The sequence below is a fragment of the Hippopotamus amphibius genome, chromosome 3 (assembly GCF_030028045.1).
Source record: "Hippopotamus amphibius kiboko isolate mHipAmp2 chromosome 3, mHipAmp2.hap2, whole genome shotgun sequence".
Classification (NCBI taxonomy): Eukaryota; Metazoa; Chordata; class Mammalia; order Artiodactyla; family Hippopotamidae; genus Hippopotamus; species Hippopotamus amphibius.
The window spans coordinates 89,102,085-89,123,714 of NC_080188.1; the positions used below are offsets into that span (position 1 = coordinate 89,102,085).

The 21,630-nt window shown below is 45.5% G+C and overlaps 1 protein-coding gene across 2 annotated transcripts in view; it reads left to right on the forward strand.

The window, feature by feature from the left end:
- The window catches only part of FNIP2 (folliculin interacting protein 2), a 122,959-nt gene extending 104,368 nt beyond the window's left edge, over positions 1-18,591 (forward strand). For both annotated transcript variants that reach the window (XM_057726154.1, XM_057726155.1), the window contains 3 exons: positions 9,263-9,463; positions 13,051-13,166; positions 14,848-18,591. In XM_057726154.1, coding sequence (XP_057582137.1) covers positions 9,263-9,463; positions 13,051-13,166; positions 14,848-14,926 — 396 coding nt within the window. In that variant the 3' untranslated portion in view covers positions 14,927-18,591. The remainder of the gene's footprint in view (positions 1-9,262; positions 9,464-13,050; positions 13,167-14,847) is intronic.
- The last annotated feature ends 3,039 nt before the right edge of the window (positions 18,592-21,630 follow it).

Sequence of the window (21,630 nt, forward strand, 5' to 3'; positions counted from 1 at the left end):
CTGCCTCAGGCACTGTTGAACCAACTTCTGTGCCTTTTGCAGACCCCGCTCCACAGTTGCCCCTTCTCTGAAACTGCCCCAGGCCCTTTGCACGTGGCACTTGGTACCACCTCCAGCGCCTTTCTCCCGCCAGGCATGCGGGTGCCTGTCTCTCCAGCTCCTGGCCAGATGCCCAGGGACACTGTGCGGTCCCCAGCACTGGGTGGAGGAGCGTGTGTGTTTCTGCAGGTGAAGCTGCGCTCCTGACTGTGACCCTCTTTCTAAAGCAGAGAGAAGTGGCAGAGTCTGCCTTTAATGCTTAAAGGGGAAGAGTCCTGTGTTTGGACGTGCTGCCTGGGGCCCTCTGTGCTCTTTTTCTTTACCTAAAGGAGAATAAAATACGTATTATACATCTCAAAGGCATCATTTCTCTTGCATCTTGTAAATATTAGGCACATGGCTAATTTTGATGTTTTCCCCAATTTTTTTCATTATATGCAAAACATTTGGACATCTGTGCCATCCTCTGCAGAAAAATCTATGTACCAACCTTCTTACGTTATATTTTGGCATCTTGCACATCCTCCCATAACTTTATTCTGATGACCCTTTTTGACCTTGAGCACCTCATCTCAAATCTAAACTCTTTCCTCCCTCAGCAAGTGACTGGCCCGACATTTAAGGCATCCCAAAGGCTGCGCCGTGTCCGCAAGGCTGCAGGCACAGACACAGAAGGTCAGGTGCTTCCTCTGTACCCCCTTCGACCCCCCACTGCACCCTCCCTTCCTCCCGCTGCCCCAGGTCCCGACGTCTTCATGATGCCTGTGGTCTTCCCCAAGCCTCCACCTCCCAGGACCCCCTCAGCAGTGCCATGGTCCAGAATGACTGATTCTCTCTCCTTCTTCTCATCACAACTCCGAAGCCTTTAGAGACGGACATGGAGCCTGTTTCCAGGAGACACATATAGCACATAAAACAAAACAACTCCAGCAGGATGGGCTTGTGGTCAGGTTGAGGGAGAGGGAGCAGTACAGTCAGGGGTGTTAGCCCTTCTCGAACAGTCTGGAGTAACTCTTGAGTAGCTACATTTAAAACAGTTACAGTGATAAAAAAAAGAAGGAATTGGAACCTTAAAAAGATGGTCTAATATGATACACGACGATTAAGATTTGTAAGAGAACCAAAGAGAGCTACTAAAATGGAAAAATGCTGTCATGGAACTTAAACCTCAGGGGGCAGTTAAAGAGCAGATTAAATACAGCCAGAGATGATTAGAGTTTGTGAAAGAGTGACTAGATACAGAACTACCTCTGACTGTAGCTCTGAGACAAAAGTACATGAAAAAATGTGAAAGAGCAGGTAAGAGATGTGGCAGCTTGAATGAGAAGGTTTTATAGTGTATACAGAAGGCTGGAAAGAGAAACAGTGTTTTGAAGAAAGAATGGTTGCGATCTTTCAGATGAAATGAGCCCACTGACTACCAAGTAGGGTAGATATAACCAAACCCACACTGAGCTGCAGGACGTCAAAAGACAAAGGGAACTTGTCAGCCCCCAGAGAGGAGGACCTGTCCTTCAAGAGACTGAAATCCAACAGGTGGTTTAAAGACATAAGCAGTGCAAGCAGAGCCCACTGCAGGGGAGAGGCACAGGACAGCATAGAGGGCTTCCTGGAGGAGGTGACATCTGCAGTGGGGATGAGCAGAGAGAGGGCGACGAGGCCAGGTGGTGGGGCAGGGATGCCGGGCTTTCCCAAGGACTGCAGACTAACCACAGGCAGAGCCAGCTTTGCCGCCACAGGAGCTCCTGTCTGTTGTACGCAGTGTGCAGAGTCTAAAGCTGGTTATGAGTACAGACATTCATCTGCACGCCTGTTACCTGCGATACACGTGTGGGCTGGCATCTTTGAGGATTCACGAAGGGTCGGTTTAGAGTATGTATTGGGCAATGCCAGCAGCATAAAGATGGGAAGTTTCTAAGCTAAGTCATAATAGAAGTGACTGTGTTTTCTCCTCTTGACGTTGTGTTGCAAGTGGCATTCTCACTTGTTGCAATCTTGTCTTCCAAGGACTTTCCACCCTGACAAGGTCCTAGGGTTTCAAAGTAGAGGGCTTGGCAGGCTTATTGAGCTACAAGTCAGAAGTACTTGAATGAGTTCCTAAGATCCTCTTTCTGACATACCAAGGTATTTCATGAGCTCTTGTGGTTTTTTTTGTTTTTTTTTTTTTTTTGTCCTCACGTTCCTTTATGTAGAGCAGGACTGGTCCGGGCACCAGCGGGAAGAATAGTTTAATGAACTCATAAGTAGTTAAAGGAAGCATACGTGGGAGGTGGTTTTTCCTACTCTTGGGTTAGAAATAGGTAACTTCAACCCAATCAAAAAATGGGCAGAAGACCTAAATAGACATTTCTCCAAAGAAGACATACACATGGCCAAGAGGCACATGAAAAGATGCTCAACATTGCTAATTATTAGAGAAATGCAAATCAGAACTACAATGAGAAATCCCCTCACACAGGTCAGAATGGCCCTCATCAAAAAGTCTACAAATAACAAATGCTGGAAAGGGTGTGGAGAAAAGGGAACCCTCCTACACTGTTGGTGGGAACGTAAATTGCCATAGCCACTACGGGAAACAGTATGGAGCTTCCTTAAAAAAACTAAAATGGAGTTACTATATGATCCAGCAATACCATTCCTGGGCATATATCCAGAGACAAACATAATTTGAAAAGATACGTGCACCCCCATGTGCAGCACTATTTACGATAGCCAAGACGTGGGAGCAACCTAAGTGTCCATCGACAGAGGAGTGGATAAAGAAGATGTGGCACATAGATACGACGCAATATTACTCAGCCATTCAAAAATGAAATAATGCCATTTGCAGCAACACGGCTGGACCTACAGATTATCATATTAAGCGAAGTAAGTCAGACAGAGAAAGACAAATATCATATATATTGCTTATATGAGGAATTTTTTAAAAGGAGACAAGTGAACTTACTTACAAAACAGAAGTAGACTCATAGACGTAGAAAACAAATTTAGGGATACCAAAGGGGAGAGGGAGGAGGGATAGATTAGGAATTTAGGATTAACAGATACACACCACTGTATATAAAATAACCAGCATAAAACCTACAGGGGACTATACTCAGTATCTTGTAATAACCTATAATGGGAGAGAATGTAAAAAAAAAAAAAGAATACTTATATATATATCTGTATAACTGAAGCACTTTACTGTATGCCTGAAACTAACACAACATTATAAATCAACTATATTTCATTAAAAAGTTTTAAAAAAAGAACTAGGTAACCATGTGAAACATTAGTCATTTAAATGCGATACATAGAAAAGAAATATGTTAATAGTTGTGTGGATGACTTATTAGGAACTGGATTGGAGAATTGTTCAACGGAGCTGGCATGCGTTAGATATTTAGCACATGCCTGGCATTTTGTTTTGCTCATTTCCGAGGCTACGGAAGAAAAATGTGATTTCTCTCCTTGAGTTACTTATGAAATCACTGAGTAGACAAGCAGATGTGAAATGGAGAGCAAGTTAAGACAGTGTGATTCAGTGCCAGGCAGTGGACATGGGGAGTCTCGTTGTGGCGTGCGGGGGAGGCAGGACCCAGGCTGGGTCCCTGAAGAACTGGAAGATTTAGCAGGGAGCCCAGAAAACATTCTGGGCATAGCAACCTCCCTGCCCGGAGCAGGGGTTCTTCTGAGAGTGCCCTGGAGGGGAGTGTGTGCAGACTAAGGGGGGCTGCAAGGCTGGAAACAGGTTTGACCCTAAGTGTTGTGGGGGGTCCGTGCTGGAGTAGGTCTCTGGGATGGTGAGGGACATGGTGCTGTGAGGGTTTGGGGACGTGGTTACAGGGAGGGGTGCTGTAGGGAAGCAAAGGGAACACACCCAATGAGCAGTAGACCCTACACTTCGTATTCCATGCTCACTTCTCTCACAGACACTCTGAACTGAGTACAATCACACTTTGCAGATGTAGACACTGAGGCTGCAGTGAGGGGTCACTGAGGCCCCATGGCTAGTGAGTGACAGAGTGACATTCAAGCCCAGACCTGCCTGACTTCAGAGCCTTGGCTCCTTGGAGAGATATCAGATCACCAAGCCCTAAGGATGGAGCTGGAGGGATCCAGCTTCTAGTAGGTGTTTGAATTGTTCAGTCTTATGTTTTACAGCATTTGTTAAAGTACTTAATTTCTCAAAATCACTGCTCCATGTATATTGTTGCTGGTAAGTGTGTGTATTTGTGTGTGCCCTGGGTTGTATGTGAACTTGATAAAATTGTGAACTTAAGAAACGTACCTGACAGATCTCACTATTAATTACTTCCACAATTAAGTTATGGCTCATAAGAAAGAGTAATAAAAAGAAGCATCACTTAATTCAGTATTTCCTTTATTGTGGTTCTCTATATGCCTGGAAAGTAGACCCTTGCTGAGAGGAATTTTCAGTTGAATACCAGGCAAGGCAGAGGACATGTGTGGGTGAATGTTCCTGTGATAATCCAGGCGTGGTTTTCTGGATCTGGCAGTTCTTTCAGTTCTAAAAGCTTAGACATTGACTAACAAGCCAAACCATAATACGATTAAACTGCCCTGTCTTTAGTGGGGTTGTGTTTCCATTTGGAAAAATACACATCAAAAATGTCCAGAGTCACCAGAACTTAAGCTTCAGTTCTGGAACCTTGGGGAAGTTTAGACCAGATCAGAGCTGGGCAGCCAGTCACCCTGGTGCCCCTTAGGTTATAACTTAACATAGTTGCTGACGCCATTTTTTATCTCTCTCCAGGATTCATTTCTTTTCCTTGACTATTTACATTTCCCTGTATTTGCATCTTTCTTTAAAAAATGTTTATTCTTCGATAAATAAGTGAATACTAAATGGTGTCGTTGAATGGAGGCAATTGGGGTGCCTACTGGATGTATTCAGGGAATTGCTTGTTAGATATTTAGTAGTCTGAGGATGTGTGATTCTTTTTTTTATTTTCATTGAAGTGTAGTTGATTTACGTTGTGTTAATTTCTGCTGTATAGCAAAGTGACTCAGTTATCCGTATATATATTCTTTTTCGTGTTCTTCTCCATTATGGTTTGTCACAGGGTATTGAATAGCATTCCCTGTACAATGGCCTTTGTAAGGTGCTCTCCTGACAGCGCTCCGTGGTTCTCTGTGTCCCTGGAGCCTGCACGCGTGACAGTCAGCGGTACCGTGCTGTTTTGGGGGCTGCATGTGCTTCCCTGCCCTGTCACTGCTATGCTTGACCTGGTCCATCTTAAGTTTGTCCCATTTCTCCAGGGCCTAGTCCTGTGCTAGCGGCTGAGAGTCCAGAGAGAGAGGAGTAAGCCCTCCTTCAGGGGAGGGGCTCTCGACTTCTGTCTGTCCCAACCCTCGGACCCAGCCCTCTTTAGTCTGTGCTCAGGTTTCCACCAGTGATTTAAAAATGGCTCGTGTTCACTTTCCTTTTACACTTCTCTGACCCATTCCGTTCTTCCTTTTAAAGTAATTGAGCCAACTCCTCTGTTGCTCTTCTGCTATTGCCTCTCTTGGGTCCTCAGCCTCCTGGGGTCACTGGTACCTAGACAGCCTTCTACCCATCACCTCCTCCCGAATGAGCCTCGCTGCCACCTTGCCAGCGGCTCACTTCTGGAGGTGGAGCTCTGTGTGTGGCTGTCCGCGGTGCTGGTGGTGCCGTGTAACCTGCTGTCCGTGTGCTTTCCTTGGGTCAACGCACTCCTCCCTTCTCTGCCGTGATGCTAGGGAGATCATTTAGGAAATTGCATTGAGTTGGACACCAGGGCCCAAATTGTCTACTGCAAATAATTAATCCAACAAGAGCTAAATTTTTACAGCAACCCTTCTCAGCCTCCTGGTCCCCTGCTCACAGGGAAACCTTGGGGGAGGAGCATCTGACTGGCCTGCCTTGGGTCCTGTTACCACACCTTGATAGAGGGAGGTGATTGAAATCCAGGTGAAAGGGGATTGGCACGCATTCCACTCGTAAGTACGTTGGCATACGGTCTTTAATGATTACATATATACTTTCAGAACATGTCCCCTGAAGGTAAGGTCTTAGTATAGATCTGTTCTGTAGTATACCCAGCACGTTGTGAATTTCTGATAAATGCAAAGCACTGAAAGAACTTGAGCTCAAAATACAAATCTTTTAAATTCCCAGATTTCCATTTCCTTTGCTCATAAGGACCAGGTACATTGATGACAAGTCATCATCCTCTTGCTGTGAACTTACGACACACGGATGGAGCAAGAACTTACAGGAACTTGTAAAGGGAAGCCATCGCAGCCCTGCCTTTGCTTTCTGTTTTGGAGAGTGTGTGAGAAGGGTAGGAGCGTGGGTGGGTGAGAGTGGGAATTTGGGGTCGTTGTGTGTGTCCGCATTTCGACTGTTAGGTTAACAGCTCTGAAAAACAAGAAGCATCCTTGGGAGACTGGGCTTCATTAACTCAAGAATCTGCTGTGTCACATTCCTTTTTTTTTTCTCACGTTTACGATTATTTGAACATATGCTTAAAGAAAGGTTGGGCCGCTAGACTTTGCCTGATTTGCTATGCTTTTCAATGGGAAAAAGTATTCTAAACTCTGAAAGGTCCCCTCCTGCATATAGTAGAGGAAAAAAATGTTGGTCTCAACAAAGTTCTCATTCAACTCACCAATCACTTCCCCATCTGTGAGAAGAAATACAAAGACTCAATGAAAAAGCCCCAAATGAGGGAGCCAGACCACCTGTTGAAAGTACAGTGTGACAGCACACATCTTGGGTTTCCATCAACATCTTAACTAGTGTTACGTCTTAAAAATCTCAGTCACCCGAGGCAAGGTTGCGTACCTGTGCGGGTTCTTGGTCGCAAGCGGCAGAAACCAACTCTTGTTAATTTAAGTGGAAGGGACTTCATTGGAGGGATAGTACAGACTCTCGGAAATGGTGAGCAAACCGAAGAACAAGGCTTGGGGTGGGCAGGAAGCAAGGCACCTGTGGAAGTGCAGGAACCAAGAATCGCTGCGGGCACTCGTGGTGGGTGCTGCTGGGCAGGAGCGCGGTGGCCCCAGCCGCTGCGGGCCAGGAGGCCGCCTGCTCCAGGGAGGTGGCTGGGAGGGGCCGTCTGATTGGCCCGGCTTGCGCCCTGTTCCCACCCCGTGATGGAGGGAGGGCGCTCTCCAGGATTTATCCAGGAAAGGTCATTCTCCAAAGGGGAATTAGGAGGAACCTCATGCGAGGAACTTCGGCCCAGCAGCCAAAGTGGCGAAGGGCCACCAAGGGCCACGGAAGGGACCACGTGACAGGAGGAGGCCTGGCCTGATTTTCATTTGGTGTCTGAGGGTCAGAAAGGTGTGCTCGTGGATGTTGGCCACGAGGTGCATCTCTCTGTCTGCATCTTTCTGCATACCTGCCCACCCCCTTCTCTCTCCTAGTTTGGGGCCTGGAGGGCAGTCCTGTTGTGCCTCTGATTTGCACACGGGTGGAATCCTGAACACGTGTCAGAGGAGTTGGTGGTGAAGCAGTTATACTTTGATCAGTTTTGAGAAATTCAACTTTTAAGGCCATTTTCCTTTTTTAAAATTTTTTTTTGAGTACCGTTGTTTAAAACGTGTTAGTTTCAGGTGTACAGCAAAGTGAATCAGTTATGCATATACTTATATCCACTCTTTTTTAGATTCTTTCTCCATGTAGGCTGTTACAGAGTATTGAGTAGAGTGCCTTGTGCTATACAGTAGGTCTTTACTGGTTATCTGTTTTATATATAGTAGTGTGTATATGTCAATCCCAGTTTCCCAATTTATCCCTCCCCCGCTTCCCTCCTGGTAACCATAAGTTTGTTTTCTACATCTGTGACTCTGTTTTGTAAATGGGTTCATATGTAACATATTTTTAGATTCCACATATAAGTGATATCATATATTTGTCTTTCTCTGACTGACTTGCTTCACTCAGTATGACAATCTCTGGGTCCAACCATGTTGCTGCAACTGCAAATGGTGTTATTTTGTTCTTTTTTATGGCTGAGTAATATTCCATTGTATACATGTACCACTGTTCTTTATCCATTCCTCTGTTGATGGACATTTAGGTGGCTTCCATGTCCTGGCTATTGTAAATAGTGCTGCAGTGAACACTGGGATGCATGTATCTTTTCGAATTATGGTTTTCTCCGGATACATGACCAGGAATAGGATTGCAGGCTCATATGGTAGCTCTATTTTTAGTTTTATAAGGAACCTCCATACTGTTCTCCGTAGAGGCTGCACCAGTTTACATTCCTGCCAACAGTGTAGGAGGTTCCCTTTTCTCCACACCTTCTCCAGGATTTATTGTTTGTAGACTTTTTGTTGATGGCCATTCTGACCCGTGTGAGGTGATACCTCATTGTAATTTTGATTTGCATCTCTCTAATAATTAGTGATGTTGAGCATCTTTTCATGTGCATATTGTAGGCCGTTTTCCTGAATTGCGTCACTGTTCACTCTTTGCCCCGTGGCACAGTTCCCTAGTTAACCTGCTCCATCCATCACTGCCCAGTTGCTGAGGATTCGGTACTTTAATTACGTTCATCAGTAGCCACACGGGTGCCTTTTGGCCTCGGCTCCCAAGCCCAGTCTGATTTAAGTTGTCCTGGAGTTGATTTATGTGTGTAGCACGCAGTTCCTGAATAAATACTGCTTCATGATTAAAGCTATTCCTCTTGGGGAATATTAAGTTACCCTACCCAACGTTTTGCTGGGAAAAATGGCAGTAGAAACCTATACATTATTCTGACAGTTTCCATTTTAAAAGGAGGGTGCAGGGACTTCCCTGCCGGGCCACTGGTTAGGACTCCTAGCTTCCAACTGCAGGGGGCACAGGTTCGATCCCAGTTTGGGGAACTAAGGTCCCACATGCTGCGAAGAAAAAAAATAAAAATAAAAAGTAAAAGGAGAGTGCAGTCTTCCAAAAGGAAGTGGGCTTCAGTGTCCTGGGATGGGGGAGAACAAGGGCCTTTTCACTTGCCTGTGAACATTTGATGTTTGTAGCGTGCCTCTGGGGTGTAGGAACAAAATAATGATGGAGCACAGGTTTGTCAAGTTAATGTTAAAATGACAATTGGTGACACTCCGGTTTGGGTCCCCATGTAGCTCTGGGCCCCCGGGGCACCCACCATCGCCTCTGCCCCCTGAGTCTGATGCCACATGGAAACTTCTGGACGTTCCAACGTCGCCCAGAAGCATGGCAAGGGGTTGACCCCATGTGTCTGTCCTGCAGCACCCCGTGCTGGACGAGCCCATCGCCGAGGCCGTGTGCATCATCGCAGACACGGACAAGTGGAGCGTCCAGGTGGCCACGAGTCAGAGGAAGGCGGTGGACAGCACGAAACTCGGCCAGGACGTGCTGGTCTCAAGTCAGGTGTCCAGCTTACTGCAGTCCATCCTGCAGCTTTACAAGCTTCACCTCCCCGCCGACTTTGTAAGTATGTGTTCTCAGATCATGAGAGAAATGAGCTAAAAAACACTCTCCACTATTGTAATTGTAACATCACGGATTCCCAGGTGTTGATTTTAGTATAACTGGATGTTAGCATGAGTGAAAATAGAGCATGTGACACAAAACCAGCACGTGGGCTGGATGCAGTGACAGTTGTCTTTCTGGAAACAAAGTACATAGGGTGACACAATCTTTTTGAACAAGTTACATGGAGAAGCAGGTAAGGTATAGGGGCAGGGATTGAGCATAAAGGGAAATTTAAAATCCTCCTTTGGAGGACTCATTGGTCTTCCCGTCATCAGGTCAATGCCAAGCCAGCCAGCTTCCAAAGGGACCGTAGTTCTGTCTGCTCAGGGACCATCCTCCCAAAGTTATTATGGGTAAGATAGAATATTGTTCGTGTAAACACTTATAATGTTGAAGCACCATAGCCACAGGGGATAGTATCAATGGTTTCATTTGAATGGGATTTTGAAATCACTTTGATAACATTGCATTAAACATAAACAGCAGACAGAGCCCCTAAACTCCTAGAGACCCACAGCTCTCCCCAGCCCCTAGAATAATATACAAAACAAATTTGTGTGTGTGTGTACGTGTGCGCGCCCATGCAGAGAAATAGAGGCAGGGAGCAGGGTTTCCAGAGCAGAAGCGCAGCTGAAGGGCGCCTACTGGGCAGAGCCCCGCGAGCTGGCAGGGCCACACCTGGAATGAGTTCACCTGCCTTCTGGGTTCCTCCTCCCTCAGCCATCTGCACACAGCCCTAAACCAAACAGCTGGCATCTCCCTTCCAGCCTCTAGCCACTGCAAAAGATGCAGAGCTGTTAACAGCCAAGTAGGGGGCTGAATGTTAGTCACCTCCCTGATTGTTCATGGGGGGTGATCCCGCCGAGTTCTTGTGACCGGATCTACAGGTGCACCACACGCCTCGGAAGGTTACGACTCCTCTGTCCTTGAAGGGTGTGCTTTGAGACACCAGCTGTCACCTCAGGTGGCAGCTCAGCATCACGGGGCATCACTGGACATCACAAGGGTCACTTCCAGGCTTTGCCGTTGATTCACTGGGCATCTCAGGACCTCAGCTTTCTCCCCTGTGGAGTGAAGATGGTTCCTATGCAACAAGCGTGTGTGAGACTCCACTGCGGTTGCATTCTACCTGTCCAAGCTCAGGCGAGATGAGGCGCCCTGGCAGCCAGTGGACAGTAGTGGCCAGTCCGTGGGCTTTCAGTGGCCTGGACTGAAACCCAGGCTCCCCTGCTTCCTAACCGTGTGCCTTGTCGAAGCTGGGGAACAGCAGAACCTGTCCTGTCTGGTTATGAAAATTAAATGAGATAATTCAGGTAGAGCACCTGAAGTAGTGTTAGATGTTACACACACTGAGGGAACACCTGCTATTAGTGTAACTGTCATAATAACTAGTTGTGTGAAACAGTATTCATGGCTGTAAAGACTGATACCACCTTTTCACTGAAACCTTTATTTGGGCTTTAACCTGCAAGTCCCCTGTTCCCAGGGGTAACACGGGAGGCATACGTGGCTTATTACGACCTGATTCTTGTTCTACATTTGTAGGCAGTTTCCTTCCAGTAGCAACGTGCATCTCAATGATTTAGAGGCTGAAACCTGCTTTTCTGTAAGGGAAAAGATATATTCAATTTTACAGGTTTTTTACTGTTACAAGTATTATATTTACCAAACTTTTATATTTTATTCTATAATCCATATCTCTTGCTACGTTTGACATCTTAGTTATCCCAGCAGTAAATTACCACAGTTCACTCTTTTTACTTCATTTAGACGTGTTACATTTAACCACTTAATAATACGAATGACTTACTTAATGTAACAAAATCAAGATCAAAGAAAAGTTCATCTGCAGTTTAAAATTCTCCTTAAAAATCACTTGAATGAAACACATGACTAAATGCCTGTTAGTACCGTCAGTATGAAAAGAGAAAGTAGCTATTTAAAATTCCAGAAGTCAAAGTTGAAGAAATCCATCTCAGAAAGGAGGGAGGGGAATCCCAAAACAGTTCAATTTCATAATCTTTCTTTTTAAAAAATTTCTCAATGCGTTGATTTCAAGTCCTGTGTACATCCCACGTGAACCAATGTCCTGTTCATTTCCACATTACACCACACAGTTTCCCTGGGGACTATGAAAACACCGTAAATTCACTATTTTAAAACATAAGGGATTCAATGTAATGTGAATGTTCTTTTTAACATTTTATAACACTCTTACTAAAACTTTGTATTTACTCCATAAGGAACTGACTGCTCAACAGGAGACCTTTCCCCACCAAACTCTGTTTAGTTGGGGTAACATTTTTGTGAGGATTGGTGACATCCTCCTTGCTTTCACTATTACTCTTCCTCACTTACCAGTTGTGTTTTGTCCACACAACACAATGCACTTATGATTTTAAGACAATGAGAAGTGGAAAAGACTGTATCTCAAATGGATACTTTTTCCATGTCACTGATCAGCCCAGATGGTCAAGAGCAACATTTTCAAGTGCATCTGTTAATCTTTTTACCTTGAAAATAGCAGGCGTAATGGTCTAGAAGAGACTTACATCTGATGGAGGTACCCTTGCCAAAGCCATCAGGTGACCTACTGAGGTGCCTGCATCACTCTCCCTGCCAAACGCAAGAGCATTTGCCTCTGGTGCAAAGCACAGATGGCTGTCATTCTCTAAAAAACGAAGCTGGACACAGTTCCAAGGGTAGAGATGTCCTGAAAATAATTGCCCTTTCTTTATTGTTATTAGAGACCTAGTTAAAATGCACCCTTGAGAGCAAAAAAAAAAAAAAAAAAGTTCAGGATAACCTTGTTCTAGTCATTCTTCTGGGACTGAATCGCACCAAAATAATCTGAGAAAGAGAAAAACAACAACAAAGATGCTGTTTACAAAATTATGTGTGATAAAAATGCAGATGGCTGTGTGGTTAAGTAATGGTAAATTCACATTCTGAAAAATTAGTCATAAAAATTACATTGATAAAGAGTTTTTAATGGGAAAGGATTATTATAAAGTTTTTTGAAAGCAAGAAAAATTTATACTTATAGAATGATTTCAAAGATGTAAAAAACAAATGCTTTTTTAAAAAAAGTAGAAGGTATAAAAATCTTAACAGTCATTGGAAAAATTAAACTTATTGTTTTACAAAAACCTATTCTTTTTTTAAATTTTATATTGGAGTATGGTTGATTTACAATGTTATGTTAGTTTCTGCTGTAGAGCACAGTGACTTGGTTATACACATACATGTACCCATTCTTTTTCAGACTCTTTTTCCCATGTAGGTTACTACAGAGTATTTAGTAGAGTTCCCTGTGCTATACAGTAGGTCCTTGTTGATGACAAAAACCTATTTTATCCCTACTAATGATAGGGTTTGAGCTTGGTTGTAATTCGTTAAGTATTTTAAAGAGATGAGATTACAGTCATGTACTTAGAAATGGATTGCGGGAATTGCGGCTCTTAAACATTGGCAGAGTTTAAGCGTTTAACATCGGCAAGTCTGTGTTCTCACCCTCATCGTGAGTGTGATTGGCTTTGTAGTGCATCATGCACCTGGAAGACAGACTACAGGAGATGTACCTGAAGAGTAAGATGCTGTCCGAGTATCTTCGTGGACACACGCGGGTGCACGTGAAAGAATTAAGCGTCGTGCTGGGGTGAGTTCTGTGGAGTGCCAGCATTTCCCCCGTGGGGGCCTGTCCCCAGTGCTGTACCCACTGCCCCGACCAGCCTCTGCGGCTCCCCACTGAACAGCACATTTCTCATATCGGATATCGGAGTTTCACACCCAGAAACAAACGCAGACCTTTCAGCTAGTGGTACCTTGTTAGTCTTCCCCCTGGATTATTTTATCCTTGAAAGTGAAAAGTGTAATCCTCCTCCATCTGCCCACTTCTAGTCATTTCAGTGAAATGTGAAAGTCACGAGCTGTCAGGCGCACGGCAGCCGCTGTGTATTCCCTGATCTTTCTGGAGGAGGCGGGGAAGGCTCTTCCCCTGGACTTGGGGGCCAGTCTGCATGTCCCGGGGTGACCACTAGAAGCCCACCAGAAGAGGAGGCATGCCTGTCATCGGTGACGTGTATCGTCTTCCAGAGGCTCTTTGCCCCGACTTCTCTGGGGGAAGACATTCTGACTTGTTACTCTCTGCTTAATTTTTCCATGGAGAAGTAACAAAAAGACATTGTGTCGAGGGGGCATTGTCCCCCTAACCTGTGATGATCCCCCCAGTTTGGGGCAAGAAAATACAGTGTATAATGCGTCAACCCTGAAATTCTCTGTTAAGCCTGCCCATCAAAGTATTATTTCAAGGCTCAGGCCTTTGCATTCTTGTTGGACTTTTCATCTTTCACACCCAGGATATGACTTACACTGTATTGTTTGACTTTTAGCATCTCCTGTCATATTTTTTTTTTTTACATCCTTCATTTAAAAAACATGCTCCCCTTTTGAAGCATTTGCTTTTGCACTTTTTGCTTAGGTCTCTTCAGCAGCCTGACTGTGATCCTGCCTCATCGGGTTTCCGATGTGAGATGTGCAGCGCTTATTTTTAGGATGCTTGCCTGGGCCCTGACTGACAGCGGCCCGCCATCAGCACCCCCAGAAGGATCGCGAGGGTGGGATTTACCTCCTCATCGCCAGGCCCCTCAGCACCTCATTAGTGGGGGTCCCCCAGCCCCTCCCTACCCCCATCCTGTGCTCAGGCCAGTAGCACTCACGGTCTGCCTTATCTGCCCTGAAGTGAGATCCAGAGGGAGCATTACTGGAGAAAGCATGCAAAACTCCACGAGCTCGTGCCAGCTGCCTTTTTAGGTTATATTTTTAGTTCTGAGTTTCTGGAATCATGGGACAGCATTAGGACATATTTTAAGGACCGAGACCATCCTGACTTTTCCAGGACACGTGGCGGCCTTCTGCCCATGCCACCTGAGTACTGGGCACCTGCTCAGTGGGGAGTCTCAGTTGTGTCAGCTATCGAAGAAATACCAGGGGTTTTGGAGAGGTTGCCACTGTCACGGGTTCGAACTTGAACCCTGTGCAGACTTGGGGTGCAATCGGGAGTGCTGGCTGGAGGAGGAGTCATGCACAGGCTGTGTGGAGATGCAGGGACCTTAGGCTGGGAGCTGGTCCCGGTCCCGTGAGCACAGCTGCCACCGTGTACCCGAGGTCCTGGTGGCCCCAGGAGGGCGAGTCACAGGAACAAGCTCACCATCTTCCTGCCTCTTTTACTTCGTCATCGGTTCTGATCACTGACTTGGCAGGCCTGGGGTCTGGCAGTGGGTCCCTTCCTGTAAATCCCGCTGCTTTATAGTAACATCCTCTCCTTTCTCCGCATTCAGGATTGAGTCCAACGACCTGCCTCTGCTGACGGCCGTCGCCAGCACTCACTCTCCTTACGTCGCTCAAATACTCTTATAAGCTAATGCTCAGGACAGCACCCCCTTGGAAGAAAAATCAGATTCTCAGCTGAAGGAGGACGGATGGACGGCAGCTCCCTGTGGCCACGAGGCACGAGCAGGGCAGACGGGGATGGTCCTCCCCACACTGTGCTGTGTCGGGTGGCATCACTTCCTAGGGGTGCTGGCTGGAAGACGTGGGTTTACTGACAGGACGTGCTTGTGTTGTCGTGCGCACATCAGGCCTCTGTCACCTGTGGCTCAGCAGAAGCAGGAGGGAGCAGAGCCCTGCGTGGCCACCGAGAGCACAGCGGTGACAGGGGACCTGGGAGCAGGGCTGAACGACACAGGCACCGTCCCAGCAGGAAATGTCTCAGTTCAAGTGTGAGCTCCCCAAGCTGGAGGAAGCCCTCCTGCTGTCCTGAGAAGACGATCAGTGTGGGGACCCTGGATGGCAGGGACAGCGGTGAAGCCAAGCCCTCGTGTGCCACCCTCCACTCCGGTGGCTTTGGTGTCAGACGACAGAAAGCACGAGGGGACTGGCTATGGGGACAAGCTCCGGGGACCCACTGCTTCGCTGTCTGGCCCCAGTTTACCTTGTTTGAGGTGCAGCCACGGGTAGGTCAGGGATGGATCGTTGGTGCAATAAACCCAAGAATCAATGTAGCATCCTCTTCCCATCAGGATGTGGTTCGTAGCAGCGGAGGGCACAGTCCGACCCCACACGGTTTATCCTGATGCTTCAGAGCTCTCAGCAGCCTTTGTAAGAGGGGCCATTTACCAAAGCTATTTCTATAAAGCTCGAGAGTGTTTCTGTGGCTGAATTCCTCCAGCTGAAGCCACTTCTTCCTATACTAGTTAATACTAATGACTGTTTATACTTTAAAAGGCACAGCTATCCTGGTGGGAAATGAAAGCTGCAACAGTTCAGGATGACTCATGAAAGGAATTAGTTTGAACGTTTATAAACAATCCACATATGAGCTAAATTTTTACACTATCATCTCTGTGCCTTCCAATTCCTATGTCCTTTTCAAAACATCGTCCCAGAAATTCACTGCCCTGTAGTATCAAACCTGCCAGAATGAAGCATTGTTTATTTATGAGCATAGTTTGCTTTTTAAAAAAAACCTTAATTTTCTGTTGACGTGAACTTTAGTTTACTGACCGGGAAACAGACAATGTACTGAAATCCAGGGTGAAGGAAAAGCCTCTTTAGCAAATGGATGGTTAAAACACAGGAGCTAATCTAGGACAGCAAACCGTTAGCACCTGCAGACCTTGAGGACAGTTCATTATAACCAGGCTCTGATTTCCTTCTCTTTTATGAATTGATGCCAGTGCTTTCCATGTAGCCTTTGCACCTAAGAATGCGAAACGACTTCCCTTTCAGGAGCTAAAATGACTTCATATTTTCTACCTGATAAAATCCTGATCCCAAACCCCAAGTTACATACATCTGTGTCTGTAGTCTTTGAAAAATGCAAGCGAACTATTTGTTTGGAAGAGCAGAGCAGCAGGACCAACGGAGAAAAGCAGGTGTGTTCTTTCTTAGGAATGATTCTTAGGAATAGGTCAGAACTGCAGCCTTCCCTTCCCCTCTCTTCTTAATAAATCATCTTTTTTTTTTTTTTGCCACTCCATGTGTCTTGTGGGATCTTAGTTCCCCCACCAGGGATTGAACCCAGGCCCTTGGCAGTGAGAGCTGGGAGTCCCAACCACTGGACCACCAGGGCATTCCTTCCCTCACCCCACCCACCCTTTTTTTTTTTATGATGTGAAATGTAGAGGGGTGCGTTGAAGCTCTTAAGATCTTTAATTTGTATTTTATGTCTTTCTCTCATAAAAGTGACGTTGTCCATTCTTTCTATGTTTCTGTTTCCTTTTGCCTGATGTCTGAGATGAGACAGGTGTCTTGAGTCCCCAGTTCCATGACACCATGGTGGTTGTCGTGGACCTCACCCATGGATGCCCTCGCCCCATCTGTGTCGCTTACGTGTGACTGCACTGTGCTGAGTGAGGTCACAGTGTCCCCTCTGCACCGGCTCCGAACATCCCCCAGCCTCGGGTTCCCTTCTTGTTGACATGTTCTGGGCACTTTTCCTCCCCCACCACCTTCCAGGGCTTCACAGACAATAACTAGATAGAAGATCAGTGCATGCAATGGCCTGTTGAACAGCCACCCGGGGGAAAGTCGAGCTTTAGATGGCCAGTTCTAAACTCCATGCAGAAAAGATGTGGCCCAGCCCCTCGAAGCCGAGAAAACTGGCTTTGCCTCTGCATCTCCTGTCCCCGCCTCCCCCGGGAGAAGATGATGGAGAGCGCTCAGGACCCGGGGCAGCCCCAACCCTCATGGCTGCTGCCTGCACAGCAGGCCAGGAATCTTGCTGCTCATTTGTAAACCCTCCTCTGAAGAACATCCACCTGTTCTCTCTCTTAAATGCAACCTCTTCCCAAAAGTGGAAAAGAAAATCTCATGGAACTGCGTTGAGACACACACCAGACACCGCCCGGTGGCTTGGTTGTATCTTAGCCCAAGAGGCAAGGAAGGGACCTGCCCTCGCCCAGGCCCTCCTCAAGAAAAAAACAAAAAATTTAAAAACATGTACAAATAGAGAAAACTACCTCAGTTGACAGGATTCCACCTTTAGGGTTTCTTCAACTTCGACGTCTTACCTGTTGAGTGTACCTTTTGTAGCATCTCGCTTTTCCACGCAAGCCGGGAGGCACAACAGAGCGGGTGTGTGCTAGCGTTACTGTGATGGGCCTCTCTCTAGCATGTCGAGGTTTTATTTTTCATAGATTGACGGGTGATATGAATGTAAAGATCATTGTGTACGTTTAAACATGACAATGAAAACTTAAAATGTAGCTTCCATACTTGTGCATAATTCCAAAGTATTTTATTTTTATCAGTGTTAAATAGCTTTTTGTACAGGCTTGGATCCATTTTCCTGAAGTGTGCTGTTTTTTAATGAAAGTAACTCTAAACTTTTCACATCCCATGGAACTGCCGTTTACACATCGTAACTTTTTAAACTTACCATATTTTTCAAAGTTAACTTTTTTCGAGGGAGGAAAATCCCTGCCTGCTAAACAATGCTAAACTGTTGTCTAAGCCCTTCTAATTAGGTCCTGGGATTTTATAAAATTCAGTCTGTAGCTTTTTAGGCTCCTTACTACAGTTGGTTGTACATAAAAATAAAGAATATAAAGTGACCCCACAGTTCTTTTAAATATCTGGATTTTTCCACTAACGCGTACTTTTGAAAGTATTTCGTTCATGCATACTTTCACCAATAAATTGAAAAAGTCTTTAGCTTCTCGGTAAATGTGAACCATTTGTTTTCTGTTGTGCTTTGGGGGAGGGGACCTTTTACTATAATATTTGCCTAAATCAAGCAGCCCCCTCTGAATGTTAGTTTTTAAATGCCCACATTTGGTGAACTATATATCTTGAAAGCAAGATTGCAACGTGGTTAACTTTAAGTGCTGTTTAAAAAGGAGAAAATTCCGGGATTGATTTGCTACTACTGAAGTTCCATTAAGACAAATTGGTAGGACTTTATGTTTTTGATCAGTTAAAAAGATATCAATGTCAATGTATGAAAATTTTTTTCTTAAAACTTGTCCACATATTATTTTGATCCATTTTTCTGTGGCATTTGGTGCAATAAACCTTTTGAATTTATCTTGAACATTTTCCTGGTACTGCCTATGATTTGTTTGTTACATTTAACCAGACTTAGATGTCTCATTTCCAGTAATTCATGCTGAAACAAGTCCACTATATGTGTCAGTGACTTTCAGGAGGGGTGTTTGGGAAACGTAGGACCTTTTCAGTGAGCATGGTGATGGGCGAGGGCTCCTGGCACAGGGTGGGTGGGGGCTGAGGGTGGTAGGAGAAAACCTTGTCACATGCAGGACACCCTGGAATAAGGAGTTGCCCCGCCTCCTGTGTGACTTTTAAATATCCAGCTGGCATTTCACACGAGTGAAAGACCTGTTTATCATGATCTAAGCTGAGAATTTAATTCTGCTTTACATAAAACAGAACGTATGTCTCTTATGATCTTAATATACTCTGAATTTTCCAGGAATGCCACTGTTGTATAAGCTGAGGCAAGATGTTACTTTGTAAGGTTTAGGATTTTCACAAGAACTGACATACATTTGGGGAACTGTATTACCACTAGCTGTGGTCCTCCTGGAGGTTATCAACACAGCGTTCTGTATCATCTCTGCTCATAGCTGTTGCCTTCGTGGAGATTCCATTCAGAAGCAAGCGTCTGCTTCATTCGTTATGTTTTCTAATCTACTGTGCCTCAAAGTCTGTGCATTAAAACATATATTAGTATAAGTTGTAAAACAGTACAACTAGGGCGTTATATGGTTTGTTATAAATTACGTGTGCAAGTAGGCTATTCTGGTGATGAATTCTACGAATTTTACTTTAGGAAAATAAAGGGCATCACACAATATTTGCTATGAAGTGTATTGCTGATATATACAGCCTCAAGAAAAATATGCTGCAACATAAGACCATATTGAATTATGTTTTAAGACTACAGGAAGGTAATATTAGGTATTGCTAAATCCTTTCTGGATTAAAGGTAAAAAGTGTTTTCTGTGTTCCCTTTAAAATCATTTCATTGAGAAAGCACTTAAACATACACACCACATTGTTTCTTGGTTCTGTGGGATGCCTGATATATGTTACCTCATTTGATCCTCACACCTGGATGAGATGGGTACTATGATACTTTGTCTTATGTGTCGCCTTGGTTAGGCCACAGTACCCAGATAACCTGTTCAAATACCAGTGTGATGTTGCTGTGAAGGCGTTTTACATGAGAGCAACACTTAGATGAGTCGGCTTTGAGGAAAGCATGTTACCCTCCATACAGTGGGGTGCCTTATCTGGCCAGTTGAAGGACTTCAGAGAAAACAGGCTGAGATGGCTTGGAGAAGAGGGAATTCTGCCTCCTGGCAGCCTCCACATTCTTGCCTGGGTGTCCAGTCTGCTGGCCCTATATGAAGATTTGGGGTCTGCCAGCCTCCACAATCATGTGAGCCAATTCCTTAACTCCTTAAAAGAAAGCTATCTGTCTGTCTGTCTCTCTCTGTCCATCTGTCCATCCACCCACCCATCCGTCTATTCATCCATCCATCCATCCATCCATCCATCCATCCATCCATCCATCCGTTTGTTCCTTTACTCATTCATCTATATGTCTGTCTGTCTCTCCATCCATCCATCTGTCATCCATCCACCCACCCATGCATCCTTCCATTCATCCATCCATTTGTCCCTTTATCCATTCATCTGTCTGTCTGTCTCTCCATCCATCCATCCATCCATCCATCCATCCATCCTATTGGTTCTGTTTCTCTGGAGAGCCCTGAGTAATACAGGTACTTAAGATAACAGTCCTATGACATACATGAGGACCCAGCAATGCAGTTGGGAGTCGGCATATCATCACACCGGGTCTTTGGAGGTGTACTTTGAAGTGAAGATCTTTAACATAGTGAACAGTACAGACTTTGGAGTTTCTCTTTAGATAAGTCACATAGTCTCTAAATATGTGCTGCAAAGGGGGTGCTGGAGAATAGGAAGAGCCTAAGTTAGGACAACTTCTGAGATAACAGAGGAGGTACCACCTCATTCACGGTGGGAGAGAGGAGATTAATCCCCTACAGCTGTGTCTCACCCTCTGCATTCTTGGAGACCTCAGGCCAGCAGTCACCATCCCTTTCTCTCACCAAAAGCTCTCAGTCTACCAACCTTTCTCCTAGGTCCCCCTCCCAACCCTTCACCCTCAATTTCTCCTTCCTTGACAACTGAGCATTTTCTATAGAGGCTTACTTGGTATTCACTTCTTCACTTCCTACTCACTCCTTATCACCCCCTGCCCCACCCTTCATCTCACAAGGCCAGGTCCGTCAGCCTCCACTTCCTCCTCCCATGGTTGCTGAGGTTTTTCCCCATGTCCAGTCGGTACCCAGAGCTGCTGAACTTAACTTTCTATGGGTCCCAAATGCATCGCCTTTTCTCCTGAAATCCCTCCTTATTTCTCATTCAAGTTACCAAAATGCCCTCCAAACTCACCTCCCTTTCATAGCAACACTTCTCACCAATCCACTTCCAGGCTGATGTCTAAATAACCTTCCCCAAATAAAAGTTTAATCCTGTCACTTCTGTTTAAAAATTGGCCCAGGAAAATCCAAGCTCCTCAGCACCTGGTCCCCCTCCTTTGGCCTCTCCACCGAGCACCCCCTCCCCACCTTTGGAGGCTGCTGGTTATCCAGCCACATTGGACCACATGCCCTTCCCCAAAGGCACCAGCTGGTCACTGCCTGCACCCTGTCAGTACTTCATCCTGGTCTGCCACTCCCCTTTGCTCCATCAAGTCCCCCCTGTTCTGGCTCAAAATGCAACTTGGGGCGAATCCTCCAGCACCTTGCTACTTAGTATCCCTGGACCAGCAACAGCTGCCTCACCTCAGAGCTTGATGGATGTGCAGAATCTCAAGCCCCATCCCAGACCAACTGACTCAGAATCTGCACCTTAATATGATCCCCAAATGATGCATACGCACGTTAAAATCTAAGAATTACTACTCCCACACCCAATGTGAGTGAGTGGGTGAGGGAAAGAATGTATCAGTTACTGAGATTACGTCTATGTTTTGGAAGGAAGGGGGTCAACAAAGATATTTGCAA